Raw genomic sequence first — 16916 nt, forward strand, 5'->3', positions numbered from 1 at the left:
CTCAGAAAGTCCGATTTTCATGAAATTACAAGGAAATTTCCTACTCGAATAATATAAAGCCACCAATTTTGTCTTGTAACATGATTCATAATAATTTCAATAATAAACATAGTCTGTATATATTAGTGTTGTGTGTACAAGCATTAATTTATAAAGATGGGTTTGGCGGTGGTGGTTCTGCCGCTAACGAAGCTCGGCGGGGCAGCTCTGCTTCTGATGGTGTCTTTGCTTTGGGCATTCGCGGTGAAGTTTGGCTTCAGCTACGGGCCGCTCCGGGAGATCTGCTGGGACATGGCCAACGCACTGCGGCTGTTGATGTTTCGGGTGAGACCGGCTGTATGTTACCCCGCCGTCATCGCCGTGAACTGCCCGGCGGAGGACGCCTTCAGGTGAAGAACTGGCGCATGTGCGGCGGCGGCGGAGAGGCCGGCCATGGCGGTGGCTGGAGACAATTCAGATTCAGATTGTACAAATTGCGGAGAAGACAATTCACGTTGATACATTTGAGATTTTGAATTCCAAAAATGCCCTTTGACTATTATTTTTTATAAAAATCTGCTAGATTATTTAAGCCATAAGATTAATTTGGAGTATTAAAATGTGTGGCTGAGATTTGTTCTCTAGTTATACACTTAAAATTAGTTATATCTTGATCACTAACCTATTATAATATACCTCATCTTCAAACTAATTTGCCCTCCATATTTAAAATAAAAAAATTTACTTGCCCCACCCCTAATATACTCGCCGCTTACACCAATCCTGTTAATAAAATAGGAGAGGATCTAGGCTCAAATTAAAATACACAAATATAAAATCTTAGAAAACAGAAAAATCTGAATACAATTTGTCTTGCTTTTTTAAGACTACTGCGGAGGGAAGGCTATCTCCATCACCAAAGACCCAAATATTTTCAATTATAATTATAATATATTATTTTATTATATTTTAATATTTATTTATTTGTATTTTAGTATTTTTGCCCCTCCACCTATGATTTTCTGGCTTCGTCCCTGAGCGTCATATATTATCTAGAGGCACGGAGTTTTTGGTTTTGAATTTACAAACTAGACATAAATAAACAGATTAGATAAAGCATAAAACAAATAATACAAAGCAGACTAAATAATGTAGAGTTTTAGGATCCAACTACTATGACCTAGTGATAATTAATCTCACAAAACCTTTACCTATCTTTAGTATTATTAGGAAAGTCGCAATTCTAGGTTAAGCCATCTCTTGAGTGCACTTATCCAGTAGATTAGACTCTAACTCTTTAAGTTCCTAAGACTCAAACTCTCATAAAGGATCTCATAAAGGATCTCATCTATCGAGTGTAGATAAACCTATGTGTTGTACTCATTCATTTTACCACATAAAACTAGCTATATCTCTATTAATCTAGTTAAACGGACATAGTTCTGGCGTGCCGGGCGTCCGCGCGGGACGTCAGCCATTGTGCAAAGGTGACGCGGATACGGACGTCCGTTGCGGACACCAAAGTTCCGCGGCGTTCCCGGGACGTCCGTGGCAACTTCATTGCGGACGTCCGTCATTGCGTTGACCCCATGGACGTCCGCGCGGACGTCCCGATTATTATTATTTTTTTCAAAAATTCTATAAATACGGCTCGTTGAATTTCATTTCATTCGCCCAACTTGTATCAACAAGTATCTCTCTGTCAAAATACTTTTCTTTCGAAGATAAATAGAGCACCACAATAGTGATTCCCCCGCCACGAGCAAGTCACATGGACCGATCTTTCCCGTTGGCGGAAGTACCCCAATGTCCGCCACGATGTCCGGAATGGCGGGGATGATGCCCCAACCCCAAATGACGGCGGACATCGACCAAACCTTGTTACGTGCAATGGTTGAATGACGGACATCGACCGATCGCCATTACAGGTCGTCGCTGAAGGATATTATCAACAGTATGCGGCGCGATTTGGGATTGGGAGACATGGCGGAGAGTGGCGACGAGGGGACTACCGGCGGGGACGACGATGGTACTGGCGGCGGGGAATCCGAGGAGTGAGACGACAGTTTTTTTTAACTATGTAATTTTTTTTATAATTATATGTGTTTTTTTGTACTATGTATGTTTTTTTAAACAAAGTGGTTGCAATTTCTCCGTATTTGTGTCGAAATTTTAATTCCGTAAATTGTTTAATTTGGTGAATTTGTGAATTTTTATTATTGTGGGAAGTCCGTCGGGATGTCCGCCATTGTGCAGTGAGATGTTCTTACGACGTGGCAGTGCAGTGGGGAGTCCTTATGACGTGGCAGGAGGTGTTTTGGGATGTCCGCCGGGACATCCACACCACTAAGGATGCTCTAAGAGATTACGAACGTCTCCCTTCCTCACTTCCTTCGTTTCTCTCTGCTCAGTCTCATCTCACACTGCGTGAGGCGAGGGCACAGATGCGAACGCCGTAGGGTCGGAGGCTGATGAAATGAACTTTCCGGCGGCACTTCGTGGCCGGTGGTGGGGTCGGATCCACCGGTGACAGGGATATCACAATCAGGACAACGTTTTTTTTAAAAAAAATTAACTCCTATATAAGGGAGGAAATTACAAATAAACTTCTATGCTATAGATATGAGGAAATTACAACTGATCTCAAGAGGGCTCGAACTCGGCACCTCATGCAATCATGTCTAAGCTCCTTGCCGCTAGGACAAAGGCTGAACTCACAATTAGGACAACGTTCGCATGGGCTTTGTTGCATATAATTCTGTTACGATTTTACCATAAAGGTCCACCCTCGAGTATCACTGTTTTATGGATATAAAGATGGAAAGTTATCGCTCGCAAAATATACCTTTTTGATGTTTTGCATCTACATTGATAACTTTAGTCTCCTTCAACACGTCATAATTGAGCTTCTTCACCCTGTGTGTGTCTGCCATGTAGCCATTGATCAGGATATAGAAGCGGGAGCACAGCCATATTGTCATATTTGCATAACTATGATATCTAGAGAATAGCTAGTAGAATTTAACTAACTGGATTCAATTTTGGTGAGAAATATTATGGAACTGCACGAAAAGTTAGGTAAACTTAAAAACGTTAAAAAAAGAGGTTGAATTGCAACTATCCATGCATTGGTCGAATTAGATTGCCAAAACACTCACATAACTAATCTAAGCTGTCCAATAAGAAACTTGAAAACTATATAACTAAATCCTAAGATATTTATTTTCTTCAAATTTCAGTTTGGCTGACTTGCATATTGTATGGGCACGAATAATCCACCAGCCTGATTATTAATTTGATAATTGGATACGAATTTTAGTTAAATTAAGAATTGTAGATATTAGATACAGATTCGGGCATTATTCCCTTTCGTGCTTTATTCCCCCCAAATAGGCAAATTACCGCCATATTTCCCGAGAAAATCGGGTTTATAGGGTACTTTACGTTTAAAATAGCGTAAATGTACCCATTTTGTTATCTCTTCCATATATGGGAAAAACGCCATCCACATTGGCGTTTTTTATTAGTGAAGACGTCACCCACATTGGCGTTTTATCATTTTAAACCGTATGTTGTCGTATTTTATGGAAATACAGGTAAGTTAAAAAACGCCGACATGGTTGGCGTTTTACAAAAAAAAACACCGACGGGGATGGCGTGTTTAGAATTAGAAACGCCGGAGGGAATGACGTGTTTATATAAATACGCCATCACGGATGGCGTTTTTTTAAATATAAGACGCTAGAAGGGAGATAAGCTGAAGTCAACAGAGAGATGGAAGGAGGGAGAGGGTAATAATAGTAGTAGGTTATAAATTGATCATATATAGGTTGTAGGTTGTTGGAAATTGAAAAGACTGACTGACTCTAAATTTCTTCTCATCCTTTCCGTGGTATTATCCATTTCCACCGCAATCCCTAATATATCCTTTTTAAATTTTACTAACAAATAGTAATAAATATTGATGTGACATGATAAAATTAAATTAGGAACCAAGCTGAGCATCTCCAGTGCACGGATGTCCCACTCGGACATCCCAAAAACACCTTCCGCCACATCACAAGAACTTCCCATCTCACTGACACGTCACTAGGACTTCCCCTGCTCAATCCGCCCTTCCCATCACCCACGTCACTAGGACTTCCCGCAATAAAAAAAAATCACAAATTCACAAATAAAGCAATTTACGTTTACGGAAATAAAATTAACACAAGTGGTGCGAATGAAATGAAGTTCAACGAGCCGTATATATAGAGTTTTTTTATAAAAAAAAATTTATAACTCGGACGTCCGCGGCGGACGTCCGACCCACGCCACAATGGCGGACGTCCACCCGCCCGTCGCGCGGATATCCGAGGACATCCGACGTCCATACGGGACCTCCGTATCCGACTGTATGTGTTACAATGGCGGACGTCCCGGTCGCCCGTCGCGGAAGTCCGACCGGACGTCCGCCATTGGAGATGCTCTTAGGGCACCCGTGATCGTCCCTCCGAGACGAGACGGCCGCAGGACGTGTTGCAGCGTCTCGTCTCGTCCCCAGCCCGCCGAGACACCCGTCCCACAGAGACGGCGCGCGAGCTGTCTCACCACGCCGCCCCAAAGACGTAGGGAGGCGGAGGAAGCCGCGCCGCCCCAAAGACGATCTCGGACTTACATCCATCGTAACCTGGAGTAAGCCGCCACAAGATTAGTACGCAAAGTTTTGTCTCTTAGTTAAGAGATGTAGTAAAAAGTACAGTGGGGCCTAAGAATATTTAAAGGATGAGACGGTTAAAAACGGATAAGAGACATCGTTGCCAATAGCCTTATTTTCATATTCTTAAAGTTGATGTCCTAAGATAAAGTACGTACTTATTCGAGATTAAATGGGGTATATTAGTATTTTGTAGAGCAAATTAAAGTGTGTGTGATTAACAAATTGGATGGGGTTTGGGGTATATTACTATTTTGTAGAGCAAATTAAAGTGTGTGTGATTAACAAATTGGATGGGGTTTGATTTTCGTAGATTGTGCCGTAAAGGCTGTTTACACTACGCATGGAAAGTGGGAGGTTTTGGCCGTCAAATCTCAAATCAAAATTTGTCACATCGCTCACATTTAATGAATGCCATCATTTGATTTGATTGTAATCCCAATGTTGAAAAATGCCACCCGTGATGGCGTGTTTATATAATCCCAACATTGAAAAACGCCACCCGTGATGGCGTGTTTATATAAACATGCCATTCGTTTCTAATTTATTAAACACGCCAATCCCGTCGGCGTTTTTTTTTGTAACACGCCAATCGTGTCGGCGTTTTTTAACTTATCTGTATTTCCATAAAATACGACGACATACGGTTCAAAATGGTAAAACGCCAATGCGGGTGGCGTCTTCACTAATAAAAAACGCCAATGTGGGTGGCGTTTTTCCCATATATGGAAGAGATAACAAAATTGGTACATTTACGCTATTTTAAACGTAAAGTACCCTATAAACCCGATTTCCTCCACATTTCCCCCTCTCTCTCTGCCCTAATTAAATCCAATTAGGGTCTCAGATTGATTGAATGGGCGATGGAAACGCTGCACAGAAGGGTCGAGACTTGGATCAGAGATCGCAGCACCAAAATCTTCAAGGTGACGTGGCCGTGGCAGGACGGCCGCCGCGAGCAGCAGAGGAGGCTCCAGGAGGAGCTCGACCGCCGCAAGAAGCAATGGCATGAGCTCTGCGGCGCCCTCAAGGCGGAGACGCTCTCCGATTTGCAGGAAATCTTGTGCTGCATGGTCCTCTCCGAGTGTGTATACAAGGTGCTTGGCATTGCCGGTTTTATAACTGTGATTTGGACGTATTTGAGTTTTGATCAAAATCTGGTGAACTAGGAGTTGTGCTTTGATTTCGCCTTTTCCTTTTTTAATTTTTGTAGGCGGTTGTAGTTTTAATTTGCATATATATGGTTTCTGTTTTGAGGTATATCACAGTTACCTCAGGTGCATTGTCATTCAGATACTTTAATTTATTGGTTTACTCCCGGTAAAATGGATAGTAGTATGATTTGGAATAAGGATTCATTGATTTGTGAAGAAATGGAATTTGATTTCATTTCATCTGCTAAGCCCTATTTGATTTCACAATCATCTGCTGAAGTTTCGGGTCGTGGTATACCATATATGTCGTTAGTCTGATATAGTTGTATTTCTGTCATTCAATAGATTGTGTTCAGGGGACCTTCCATAGTAGTTTCCAGATTTGGATCTCGAAGCATTGAAACTATTTTTTTTGCGCCTATCTTCTTTATGTGAATTGGGATTGTACTATCTAGTTCCTGAAATTGATACTCTTCTTGATAGAGACCTGCTGCTGAGATGCTTCGGGCGGTGAACAAATTTAAGGCCGACTTTGGAGGGCATTTAGTATCCTTAGAGCGTGTCCAACCATGTTCAGATCATGTTCCTCACAGGTGTGTACATTCCCATGCTATTTTGGTGAATATTTATTTGTATGCATTTGTTCATTGCCCTCCGTCCCAAATAAGATGATACACTTTCCTTTTTAGTTTGTCCCAACCAAGATGACACACTTCTATTTTTAGTAACTTCCCCTCTCCAATTAATGCATCCACCCACTTTTTTTCTCTCTCCAATTAAATATTCAACTTTCTTTTTCTCTCCATTTAATACTTACCCCCACTCTTTCTCTCTCCAACGAACCACATTAAGCAACAACTTCTAAAATCCCGTGTCGAATAAGAAATGTATCATCTTAGCCGGGACGGAGGGAGTAGTATTTCATGAGTCATCTTTATGCATTCTTGTCATTGTTCTATTTTCCCTGCATACTGTTGTATATGTTCTCTTTTTTGCTTAGCTTCACTCTGATCCTAATTCATAGGTATCTATTAGCTGAAGCAGGAGACACTTTATTTGCTTCCTTCATTGGGACCAAGCGGTACAAGTAAGTATGGTGCATATACTTTGGCTAGCTATTTTTTTTCTTTCTGAAATCATTGCTTAAATTGTGCTTTACTTTCTCTTTGCTGCTACCTGTTACAAAGGGATATCATGGCTGATGCAAATATATTTCAAGGTGCCATATTCCACGACAGTACAACGGAAGACCTAAATAGAATGGATTTTTCAGAAACTGATGGCCAAATGAGTAATGGGGAGAGCAGCACAATACATATCGAAACCAACTATAAACCAACAAATTCCGCCCCGAAGCCTGCCGTTCATCGGGTACTTCTATGACATTACATTTTTATACTGATATGTATCATCTCTTATTCACAGGGGATGCTCCTTTATTTACTGCTGAAGCTACATTTTCTTTTATGATTCATTTGTGGTTAATATTATTTATCCATCACTAGGGATTCATGGCTCGTGCTAAAGGAATTCCTGCATTGGAATTGTACAGGCTAGCCCAGAAAAAGAAACGAAAACTGGTGTTATGTGGACACTCACTTGGTGGAGCAGTAAGTTTGTCGCTAATGTAAAATTAGCTCGTGTTACCTTTAATTTCTTGATATTACTGGGTGAAGTTCATCTAATTTTCTTTTAGGTAGCTGTTTTGGCAACCCTTGCAATTTTGAGAGTTATCGCCGTTACATCTACGGATAAGATACAAGTGAAGTGTATAACATTCTCCCAGCCGCCAGTAGGAAATGCCGCTCTTAGAGAGTGTGTCTACCGATCTATATGTCGTTCTTTATTAACTAATTTGTGCTTGCAAGAATTCTGACATGTTTCCTTTCAGCTATGTTAATGGAAGAGGATGGCATCACTATTTTAAGACCTATTGCATTCCTGAAGACTTGGTGCCTCGAATATTATCCCCCGCATACTTTCATCATTATAACTCACAGAACCCGACAGGGTTGGCTACGACTGAGACTTCACCATCAGCGTCAAAATATGTTGAAGGATTTGAGAAGCAGAAGGCGAATAGACCGAAAGAGAATGAAGGGGAGCAGTTGGTTCTGGGTTTGGGTCCCGTGCAGAATTCTTTTTGGAGACTTTCTAGACTTGTTCCTATAGAAGGTCTTCGGAGACAGTTTTCTAATAAAGGAAATAGAGTTGAGCCAATTGAAACATCTGCTACCGATTCTTCTTCAACATCAACTATCGATGATTTAGTTACTACTCCACAATCTCTTGAAATAGAGGAGAGTTCTGACGGCATTTCCCTTCGCCCTTTACCCAATAAAAGTGAAGACATAACTGGAGGAATGAAGAATGTCAAATCATTTGGCGCTAGTAATACTAGCATTGGGGATAAGAGAAGATGGCGCAGGATACCTTCCTTACCTTCATATGTACCATTTGGTCAAGTAAGACTATTGATTGATTTCATTTTCGTTGTTGTTCCCTTGTTTGCTAATTTTGTACATTATGGCAACCTAACTATGATTACTGAATTGAGCCGTGTAAACCCGGCTTCTTACTTTTTATTTATACCAAATGGTTATTTATTAATATGGACATGCATCTAAAACCACATGTGAATCTCAGATGCTGTCAATATATGATTTCTTAACCAACTGTGTTGCATTCTCTTGTAACAGCTTTATCTTTTGGGAAATTCATCTGTAGAATCACTATCGGGTTCAGAATACTCAAAATTGACATCGGTAAGATGAATGCTTGTTATCTGCCATGTTATGTCTCTTCGTGCTCCTCTACAGGAGCTTTTGGACCTTACGATTATGTATCATATGTAGTTTATATAGCCATCCAATCCTGAACTTAATTACAATATGTATCATATACAGTTTATTTAGCCATTCAATCTCGAACATAATTAAATAATTGTCATTTTCAGGTGAGATCTGTACTTGCTGAAGTTAAAGAGCGTTTTCAGTCACATTCCATGAAATCATACAGGTCCCGCTTTCAAAGGTATTACTTTGAACCTTGGTATTCCTTTTCCCCATGTTGCTGTTTTCCACTTATGTTTGTCAACTCTAAAAATTAATTTAGTTCTCCCTTTAATTGAGTCGTTTCATTTTGGCATGAAGATTAAGAAAGAGATGTTCAGTTGTTAAGTGGAGAGCCAATAAAGTAAGAGAGATAATAAAGTAAGAGTGAGAGAAATGTACGGAGCATTGTTTTTTTGCCAAAAATATAAATGACTAAATTATCTCGGAACGTCCTGAAATGGAAAAACGACTCAATTAACAAGTAACGGAGTGAGGAATATTTTGTACTACTATTTCTTAAGCCATCTTTTCATAATCTCTCCTTGACTAAAAGGTTTGTTCATCTGAAAATTGGCAATCGTATCTCTATCTTTGCCCAAAGGAAAAACAATTATTTATATCTTTGATATAATATGGTTGTTTCAAAACATTCCAGGCCTTATGTTTAGTTTTGCCACATTATTTCATTTTTACACCTGCTACTCATTTTCTCATGGAATCCTATAGTCTAATAGTTATTTGCTATTAACTTGTTATTTCTTACAGAATCTACGAACAGTACGTAAACGAAAATGCATTTTCGTTCTTGGGGGAGCAAGACCTGCAATTTCCCCAATTGCAAAAATGGCTAGGAATTTCAGTTGCTGGCACAGTTGAACTTGGGCATATTGTTGACTCTCCAATAATCCGGGCGGCTACTTCTTTGGTTCCTCTGGGATGGACTGGTATTCCAAGCGAGAAGAACGGAGATCAACTGAAAGTAGACGTATCTGGTTTTGGATTACATCAATGTACATTGATTCAAGCTCGAGTGAATGGTAAATGGTATTTTTCTTGAACAATTATTTCCAATACTCATGAATCATATGTAGTCTCATTTGTATTTTGCTTCTCAGTCTCATCTTTATTTCTCTGTTTGAGCCTTGCCCTCAATGTATAATAAGTCTCATATGACTACTAATGATTCGACATCTTACTCCATTGATTATTGCATTTATATATGAATTCCTGAGCCTCAGCTGTTAACCATTGAGTTCCAGTGAGTGAAGAGCTATAGTTTCTATAACTAATCTATACTGTAAACTCTCTTTTCAAGGCAATTTCACAACACTGGAATATTTACTCATCCATGATTGATCCAACAGGTGTTCAACTACTGTGGAATCTTTCCCTTCTCCACCAACATATTCTTCACAACATGAATTGCAACAAGAGATGCAGAGGTTGCGAATAACTATAGGAGCTCCATTAAAACGACCACCAAAACATCAAATATGTGACGACACCTTGATGCCTGCTTTTCTTTCCATCGATCCAAACTCTGTTGATCTGAAGTTGAAGAACAGGTCTCTAGAAATGGAGGAAAACTTTGTCCATCCTGATGGTCTAAGTGATTTTGTTGTATTTTGTACAACAGATTTTTCTACTGTTGCCAAAGAGGTTCATGTAAGAACACGCAGGGTCCGGCTAATTGGCATTGAGGTGATTGAAAATTATGTGTATTGTTTTGTTCGTTGAGAAGCATTCTTTTTTTCTTCATTTTGTATCGAAGCTTGTGTATATTGTAGGGTGCCGGTAAAACCTCTCTTATGAAGGCTATTTTGAATCAAGGAAGAACAACTACCATGACAAGCCTTGACGCTTTTCCTATGGATGTTGATGTCCGGGAAGGTATTGCTGGTGGCTTGCTCTATTCAGATTCCACAGGAGTGAATCTGCAGGTGTTTACCTAACTGCTCTAGCATGTATAAGTTTGAATTAATTTAATTGAATCGAACTATCCTTTTACTAGGTAGTTAACATTTCATGTACAAGTTGCCAAGCCAACTATCTAGCGGCATGATTTTCTTATTATTTCTTATTATTAAGTCCACCTTCTCTCTGGTACAGAATCTGAATCTGGAAGCCTCAAACTTCAGGGACGAATTGTGGAAAGGTATCCGTGATCTTAGCCAGAAAACGGATCTGGTTGTTCTTGTGCACAACTTGTCTCATAGGATACCCCGGTATGGCCAATCAAATGCATCACCACAACCAGCTCTGTCACTACTCTTAGACGAGGCTAAAACTGTTGGCATCCCTTGGGTTCTTGCTATAACAAACAAATTCTCTGTTAGTGCACACCAGCAAAAAACAGCTATTAATGGCATATTACAGGCATATCAAGCCTCTCATACACTAACTGAGGTTGTCAATTCATGCCTATATGTAATGCCCACCTCAGTAGGGGTCAAACTATCATGGCGTGCTGAAGACACAGTCCCTGATACGAAATCTGTCGGCCGAAGGCTAATTTTTGCCCCACTCAATCTTGTTCGCAGACCTTTCCGAAGGAAACCATCAATTCTCCCTGTTGATGGTGTAACATCTCTTTGTCAGCTTGTCCAACGTGTGCTCCGAAACAATGAGGAAGCTGCCTTACAGGTAAAACTTTTCTGAATTTTGGTGCCTAAATTCTAATAGAGTCCATTCACTTCCATCTTTCTCTTATATTTATGCCCTTATACTTTTCTGAATTGAAGTACTAGGATCTATTTATCTACTCCCTCCGTTCCATGGTAATGGAGGCGTTTCTTTTCGGCACCGAGATTAAGAAAAATTGTGTTAGGTGAGTTAAGTAAAGGGAGAATAAAGTGGAAAATGAAAAATGTAGAGAGATGAAGAGAGAAAAGTAAGAGAGAGTAAAGTAGATGTGGAAAAATGTGTTGACTTTTATTAAAAAAGGAAATAACTCTATTACTATGAAACGTACCAAAATGACAAAATGACTCCATTACTATGGAACGGAGGGAGTACTATATTATACAAACGAAAGTATAATAACTCAATTAAAAAAGCTGAAGAAGTATATAACTACTTGATTATGGACATTTTTGATTCTTTACTTTAATTTCTTTAATTACTCTATAGGAACTTGCTAGAGATAGGATTTTCTTTGAACTGGCACGAGAGCGTGTAGCTGCTGGAAGAGCAGATCGAGATGCAGCAGCTAAGTCGAATACTTTAGGTGCAGCAACTGTTGGCGCATCTGTTGGAGCCGGAGTCGGGATCTTATTGGCAGTTGTCCTGGGAGCAGCCTCGGCCTTAAGGAAGCCATGAAAAGTTACAGTTTCAGGTTGTCAAATTTATTTTTTGTAGATGCTATATATTCCTTGTACATATTTAGACACGAATAATCCATATATAATCTATTTTTAATTTAATTCTTCAATTTTTTGGATGAGTAACACGAGTTTTCGTTGGGCAAATAAGCACAGAAGCATTTGGTGATGAATGAGTGATTGTTCATGAGGAACTTGTTTACTACTACTCTCCAACATTGTACTAGTACAAGTGCTCTAGTTCAAAAAAAGAAATATTTTAAAATTGGCCCAAAAAAACAATGAAATTAAGTTATTAAACATAATTGGTAAACTGAATTGGATCCACAGGACTTAACTAATCAGCATTGCATATATGTAAAATGTAAAGCTATTTTCCATTTGTGACAAAATAAATGATACATATAAGCCAGCAGCGCAACAGAGAAATACATAAAAGAGGCATTCCAACACTAGCGACCTAACTTGAACAACATGAGAAATAGCTTTTCTGCTTCGATAAATCAAGACTAACACGATTGACAGATAACTCTGCTTTATACGAGTCGGAGCTGAGGATTTTCCGGCTCACTTTCTCGTAGATGTCACGGATAACAATCTCAAATGCCTTGCTCACGTTAGTTGAATCCAAGGCAGATGTTTCGATGAAGAACATCCCTTCTTCTTCTGCCAACTCCGTGCCCTCCTCTGTTGTCACCTCTCTGATGCTCTCCAAGTCGCACTTGTTCCCCACAAGCATCCGTGTGACTGCAGTGTCACAGTGAGCTGCATTTTGGTTGAGAAAAATCAGAATGTCACTTAAGATAGAAATTCAGACCGAACATCTAGCACCAAGACACCAAAACACCAACAGCTACACAGGTGCCAAAACTATGAAGATAATCACTAAAACGTTGAGAATGGTGGGATAGGAGAGGATAGGAGCTAGTGCAGCAGAATACCTTAATAGTTATAGGGCGAAATGAACAAGGAAATCTATGCAATCCACAAGGCAAGAGTTCAACTAAAACTGGATGTGAATCAGATGTATGTACTGTTCGACGTATAGATATATAGATAAGATGTGTGACAGTCCATTATGAGCAAGAAATTGTGACCTCTACCGATCCCAACTTCAATATTCTAGTAATGCAAACCAGATAAAGCTAATTGCAATGTTCTAGTCTGCTTGAACATCGATCTATCAATGGAGGGAAAAAGGAAACTCATGTGGTAGTAAATTTGTGTATTTATTATTAAGACGTATAAATAGTACTACGATCATCAAACAGAACAAGAACTTACCCCCACTGATCTAGCTTCAATGTTCTAATCATGCAAAACAGATAATCAAACTGCTAAGATCATTCTAATCAGCAGTAAAATTGTAAATGAACCCTCCTCACTATTCTATACACGATCACGATGCAAGGTAAATTGAACGTATCTATCTTAGATTTGATGATTGATTAGGTTAAATAGCAGTAGATATTCGCAGTCAGCATGAATGTAAGTCAAATGTGCTTATATGTTTATGGATAGTCGAAGATTCGCACATATAGAAACAGAAAGTGGAGAATTTAAGATAAATTTGCATATGGAGAAATGAATAATTGTACGCTAGAAGAATGAATCCAACCGAGCTAATTGATAAGCTTCAACACTCTCCCTTTTTTCTTCTGAAATTCTAACCAGATTCAATTGAAGAGAGAGAGAAAAGAGATTACTATTGAGCTCATCGAGCCAACGCTTGGCGCTATCGAAAGTAGTCCTCCGAGTAATATCATAGACGACGAGAGCTCCGACGGCGCCGCGGTAATAGGCGGAGGTGACGGCGCGGAATCGCTCTTGGCCGGCGGTATCCCACACCTGCGCTTTCACCTCCTTCCCGTCAACCTCCAGCACCTGCGTCTGGAACTCCACTCCGATCGTGGCCTTGGAGTTGTGGTCGAACTCATCTCGAGTAAACCGCGACAGCAAATTCGATTTCCCCACAGCGGAATCGCCGATCACTACTATCTTGAACAGGTACTCTTCACCACTCTCTTCCGCCATTTTCCAATCAGTCTCTTAATTTGCAGTCGATTATAGAGAGAGACGAAAAAGTGCTTCGATTGATTTGCGATTCAAGGAAGAAAGAAACAGTGTGGACTGTAGTGGACTTTGGCGGCGTGCTGCTCAATTCAGGATTCATAAATTCGTCTCTTTTTTTCTCTATTTAATAAAATAAAAATAAAAATAAAAATAAAATAAAAATAAAAATAAATAAAATAATGATACGCATGCAAAGAAGAATCCTATTCCTATACGATAATTATTGGCAGTTGTGTCAAACAAGGAGTAAAATATTTATCATTTTTATAATACTAATAATTATATTAAACCATTAAGACCATCCACTACGCGTCTTGCCGGCGTCTCGCGTCTCGTCCCGACGAGACGGGACGCCGGCGCGACGCGTTGCAGCCTCCATCTCGTCCCGTCTCGTCCCGGCGAGCCACGAGACGGGCCGTCTCGCCACGCGCCGAGGCGTCGTGGAGCAACCCGGCGTCGTGCGTGACGCCCACTCGCCGGCCCGCGAGTGGGCGTCGTCACATGCTGACGCAATAAATATATATATATTTTTAAAAAATTCGAATTTAAATAATAAAAAAATTGTAACGGTAATAATACCGTTTTTTGTTTTTTTTTTTATAATTTTTTTGATTTTTTATTAATTTTTTTACTCTATAAATACTCCTAAACTCATCCTCATTTCACACACAACTACACAACTTGACCTTCCGACACCCCCTAAACCTCGACCGCTTCCAGAGGATGATTCGTCGGCGGAATAGTTTTTTGTTATTTTGTGTGTTTTTTTATTTTGTGTCTTTTTTATTTAGTTTGTGTGTTTTTTAATAAAGTGTTGTTTTTAATAAAGTGTGTTTGTTTAAATTGAATTGGATAGAAAAAAAAATTCTAAATGAAATTGAATGAATAGTAATTAAGGGACGGTATAGAGACGGTTAAGAGACGGAGCGTTGCAGGTTCCGTCCATTAGTTAAGGGATGGAGGAAAAAAGGACACTAGGGCCCTCAAATAGTGCTCAAAGAGTAGTTAAGAGACGGTTTAAGGGACGGTATAGAGACAGCGTAGTGGATGGCCTAAAACCCTAAATAAAAATCTCGCCGCCGCGCTCACGAAAGCTAAAAGTGCCTTTAGTTGATTTCAAATAAAGTGCTCCGCCAACCATTCCGGCGGATGCGGAGCTACAGCCACCGCCGAATTAAGTGAAATTGCGTCGGCGTTATTTCTCAATTTGAATCATTCAGTTCTCACTTCTCACAAATTTCCTGGCTTCGGCTATCGGCTGCTATTCTCTCAATGCTAGCCATCGTGGTACGACATATTTGATTTTACCGATATATTATTTGGAATTTTCACTTCGCGAAGTTACAATCCTGCTCAACAATGGTGCGATCTGTACACTATAATTTCGACGTTGAAATTGGAAGCAAAATAAGTATGCAACTAAGATGAAGATGTATTATATGAGAAAATATTTTATTATGTATAGAAATATGATGTCCTAGACGTTCATTCTTTTATATGTGGATGTGATCCATGCGATCATATTGTAGCTCTGCTCAATTTCTCTGAGGAGGAATGCTGTCGAGTTGTATTTATGCCAGGGCAGCTGTAATCCCCAATTTTCATCTTCTAATGCATAGCTATGAAGTTAAAAGCATGTTACTCTTTAACATACTTCTTCATCACCTATAAAGATTATATATCAATCTAAAAGGTCAAGCAAGATGTGAACTTCCCATTTGCAGGACTAGAGTTGATGACATAAAGTCGCTTAGGTTGATTATTGCCGTTAAAACACATTATTTGTCGAATGGTAGATTTGACCTTATGGCCTACGATTTCTTAACGAACGAACATATCAATGATGGTGTGGAGGGTGTGATCATTGGAGGCATGACTGGACACTAGTTGATTAGATGAGCTGGGATGAGCACACCATGCTCATTGGTTAACCTGTGAGCTGTTACGATGGATCCATCAAAGTTATTGGCAACACAGGAAGCAACTCGACTTGAGAAGCAATCAAGGCTACTGAACACGGATTTGTTGTTGGAATGAATGCAGCCCTTCACATCAATCCCCCTACTATGGGAAGACCTCCTTGGAAGGTTTAATCTCTCACTTTAATAGCGTGCTTCCCATGGGTCATATGATTGTGTACAACGTGTCATCTCGGACATGCCAAGACATCCCCCATGTTATCGAAAAGATAACAAAGAGCCCAACATGGCTGGTGTGAAGGAATGATTTAAGACACGATATGGTGGAGCAATGGGTTTGTCGTGTGGAGTGGAAACAACAATGAGTGTCACGACTCCAGGTGGGATCGTGGTGCTGTAGGTTGTGAAATCAGTTGCAAGCAACTTGGTTCCTGATCTTATGGGGGTGCTTTGATTGGTGTAGACTCATGGGCGTGTGGGACTAATGGTTTGAAGAACCGTACTTTTTCTTGTTTGAACAAGTTAGCTAAAGCCCAAGTAAGTAGTGGCCAAACTATTTTAACCTACATTGTGGATGGTGGTGGTGGAGCATTTAACAACTTGAAAGTTTTTTATCATTAGACAATCAGACTAGGATTGTGCAAGATGATCCTACTTGATGAACTTCCTTTTTATTTATTGAATAATAATGTTTTCAAAGTTTCATGCAGTTCGTTTGTCCACAATTCCAAATACATTCGAGACAAACGATACGAATGGATCATGTGAAATTATTTCTTGAAGAGAGACAAAGTTTGCTGGAGTTCTTCCTAAAAAGAGACATGGCAAGAGTATCGATCACAACAGACTGTTGAACATCATTGAATAACAACTTCATTTTTGTTATTGCATGTTACATTAGGAAAGATTGGATACTAGATATGAAGATAATAAACTTTTTT

At 39.7% G+C, this 16916-nt stretch overlaps 2 protein-coding genes and 1 pseudogene across 5 annotated transcripts; 2 read left to right on the forward strand and 1 right to left on the reverse strand.

The window, feature by feature from the left end:
* Positions 1-5498: 5498 nt before the first annotated feature.
* On the forward strand, positions 5499-12109 carry LOC121762843. Of its 4 annotated transcripts, none has more exons than XM_042158849.1 (14): positions 5499-5772; positions 6313-6422; positions 6854-6916; positions 7017-7200; positions 7335-7439; positions 7526-7644; positions 7721-8294; positions 8529-8594; positions 8786-8862; positions 9429-9707; positions 10028-10364; positions 10451-10603; positions 10773-11306; positions 11793-12109. In XM_042158849.1, the coding sequence occupies exons 1-14, from the start codon at positions 5539-5541 to the stop codon at positions 11979-11981; spliced, it is 3024 nt and encodes a 1007-aa protein (XP_042014783.1). In that variant the 5' UTR covers positions 5499-5538; the 3' UTR covers positions 11982-12109. The 4 variants fall into 4 exon arrangements, with proteins under 4 accessions (XP_042014783.1, XP_042014784.1, XP_042014785.1 ...); XM_042158850.1 differs by having other exon boundaries at positions 5636-5772; positions 6865-6916; XM_042158851.1 differs by having other exon boundaries at positions 5636-5772; positions 6865-6916; positions 7049-7200.
* A 207-nt stretch (positions 12110-12316) lies between these two features.
* LOC121759895 (ras-related protein RABA5b-like) lies at positions 12317-14136 on the reverse strand. The gene is made up of 2 exons (XM_042155465.1): positions 13690-14136; positions 12317-12748 (listed from the first exon to the last, which is right to left on the reverse strand). Exons 1-2 carry the CDS (start codon positions 14015-14017, stop codon positions 12444-12446), a joined length of 633 nt encoding a protein of 210 aa, XP_042011399.1. The 5' UTR covers positions 14018-14136; the 3' UTR covers positions 12317-12443.
* Positions 14137-15610: 1474 nt separating this feature from the next.
* Positions 15611-16429, forward strand: LOC121760679 (annotated as a pseudogene).
* Positions 16430-16916: the final 487 nt, after the last annotated feature.

The sequence above is a fragment of the Salvia splendens genome, chromosome 13 (genome assembly GCF_004379255.2).
Source record: "Salvia splendens isolate huo1 chromosome 13, SspV2, whole genome shotgun sequence".
Taxonomy (NCBI): domain Eukaryota; kingdom Viridiplantae; phylum Streptophyta; class Magnoliopsida; order Lamiales; family Lamiaceae; genus Salvia; species Salvia splendens.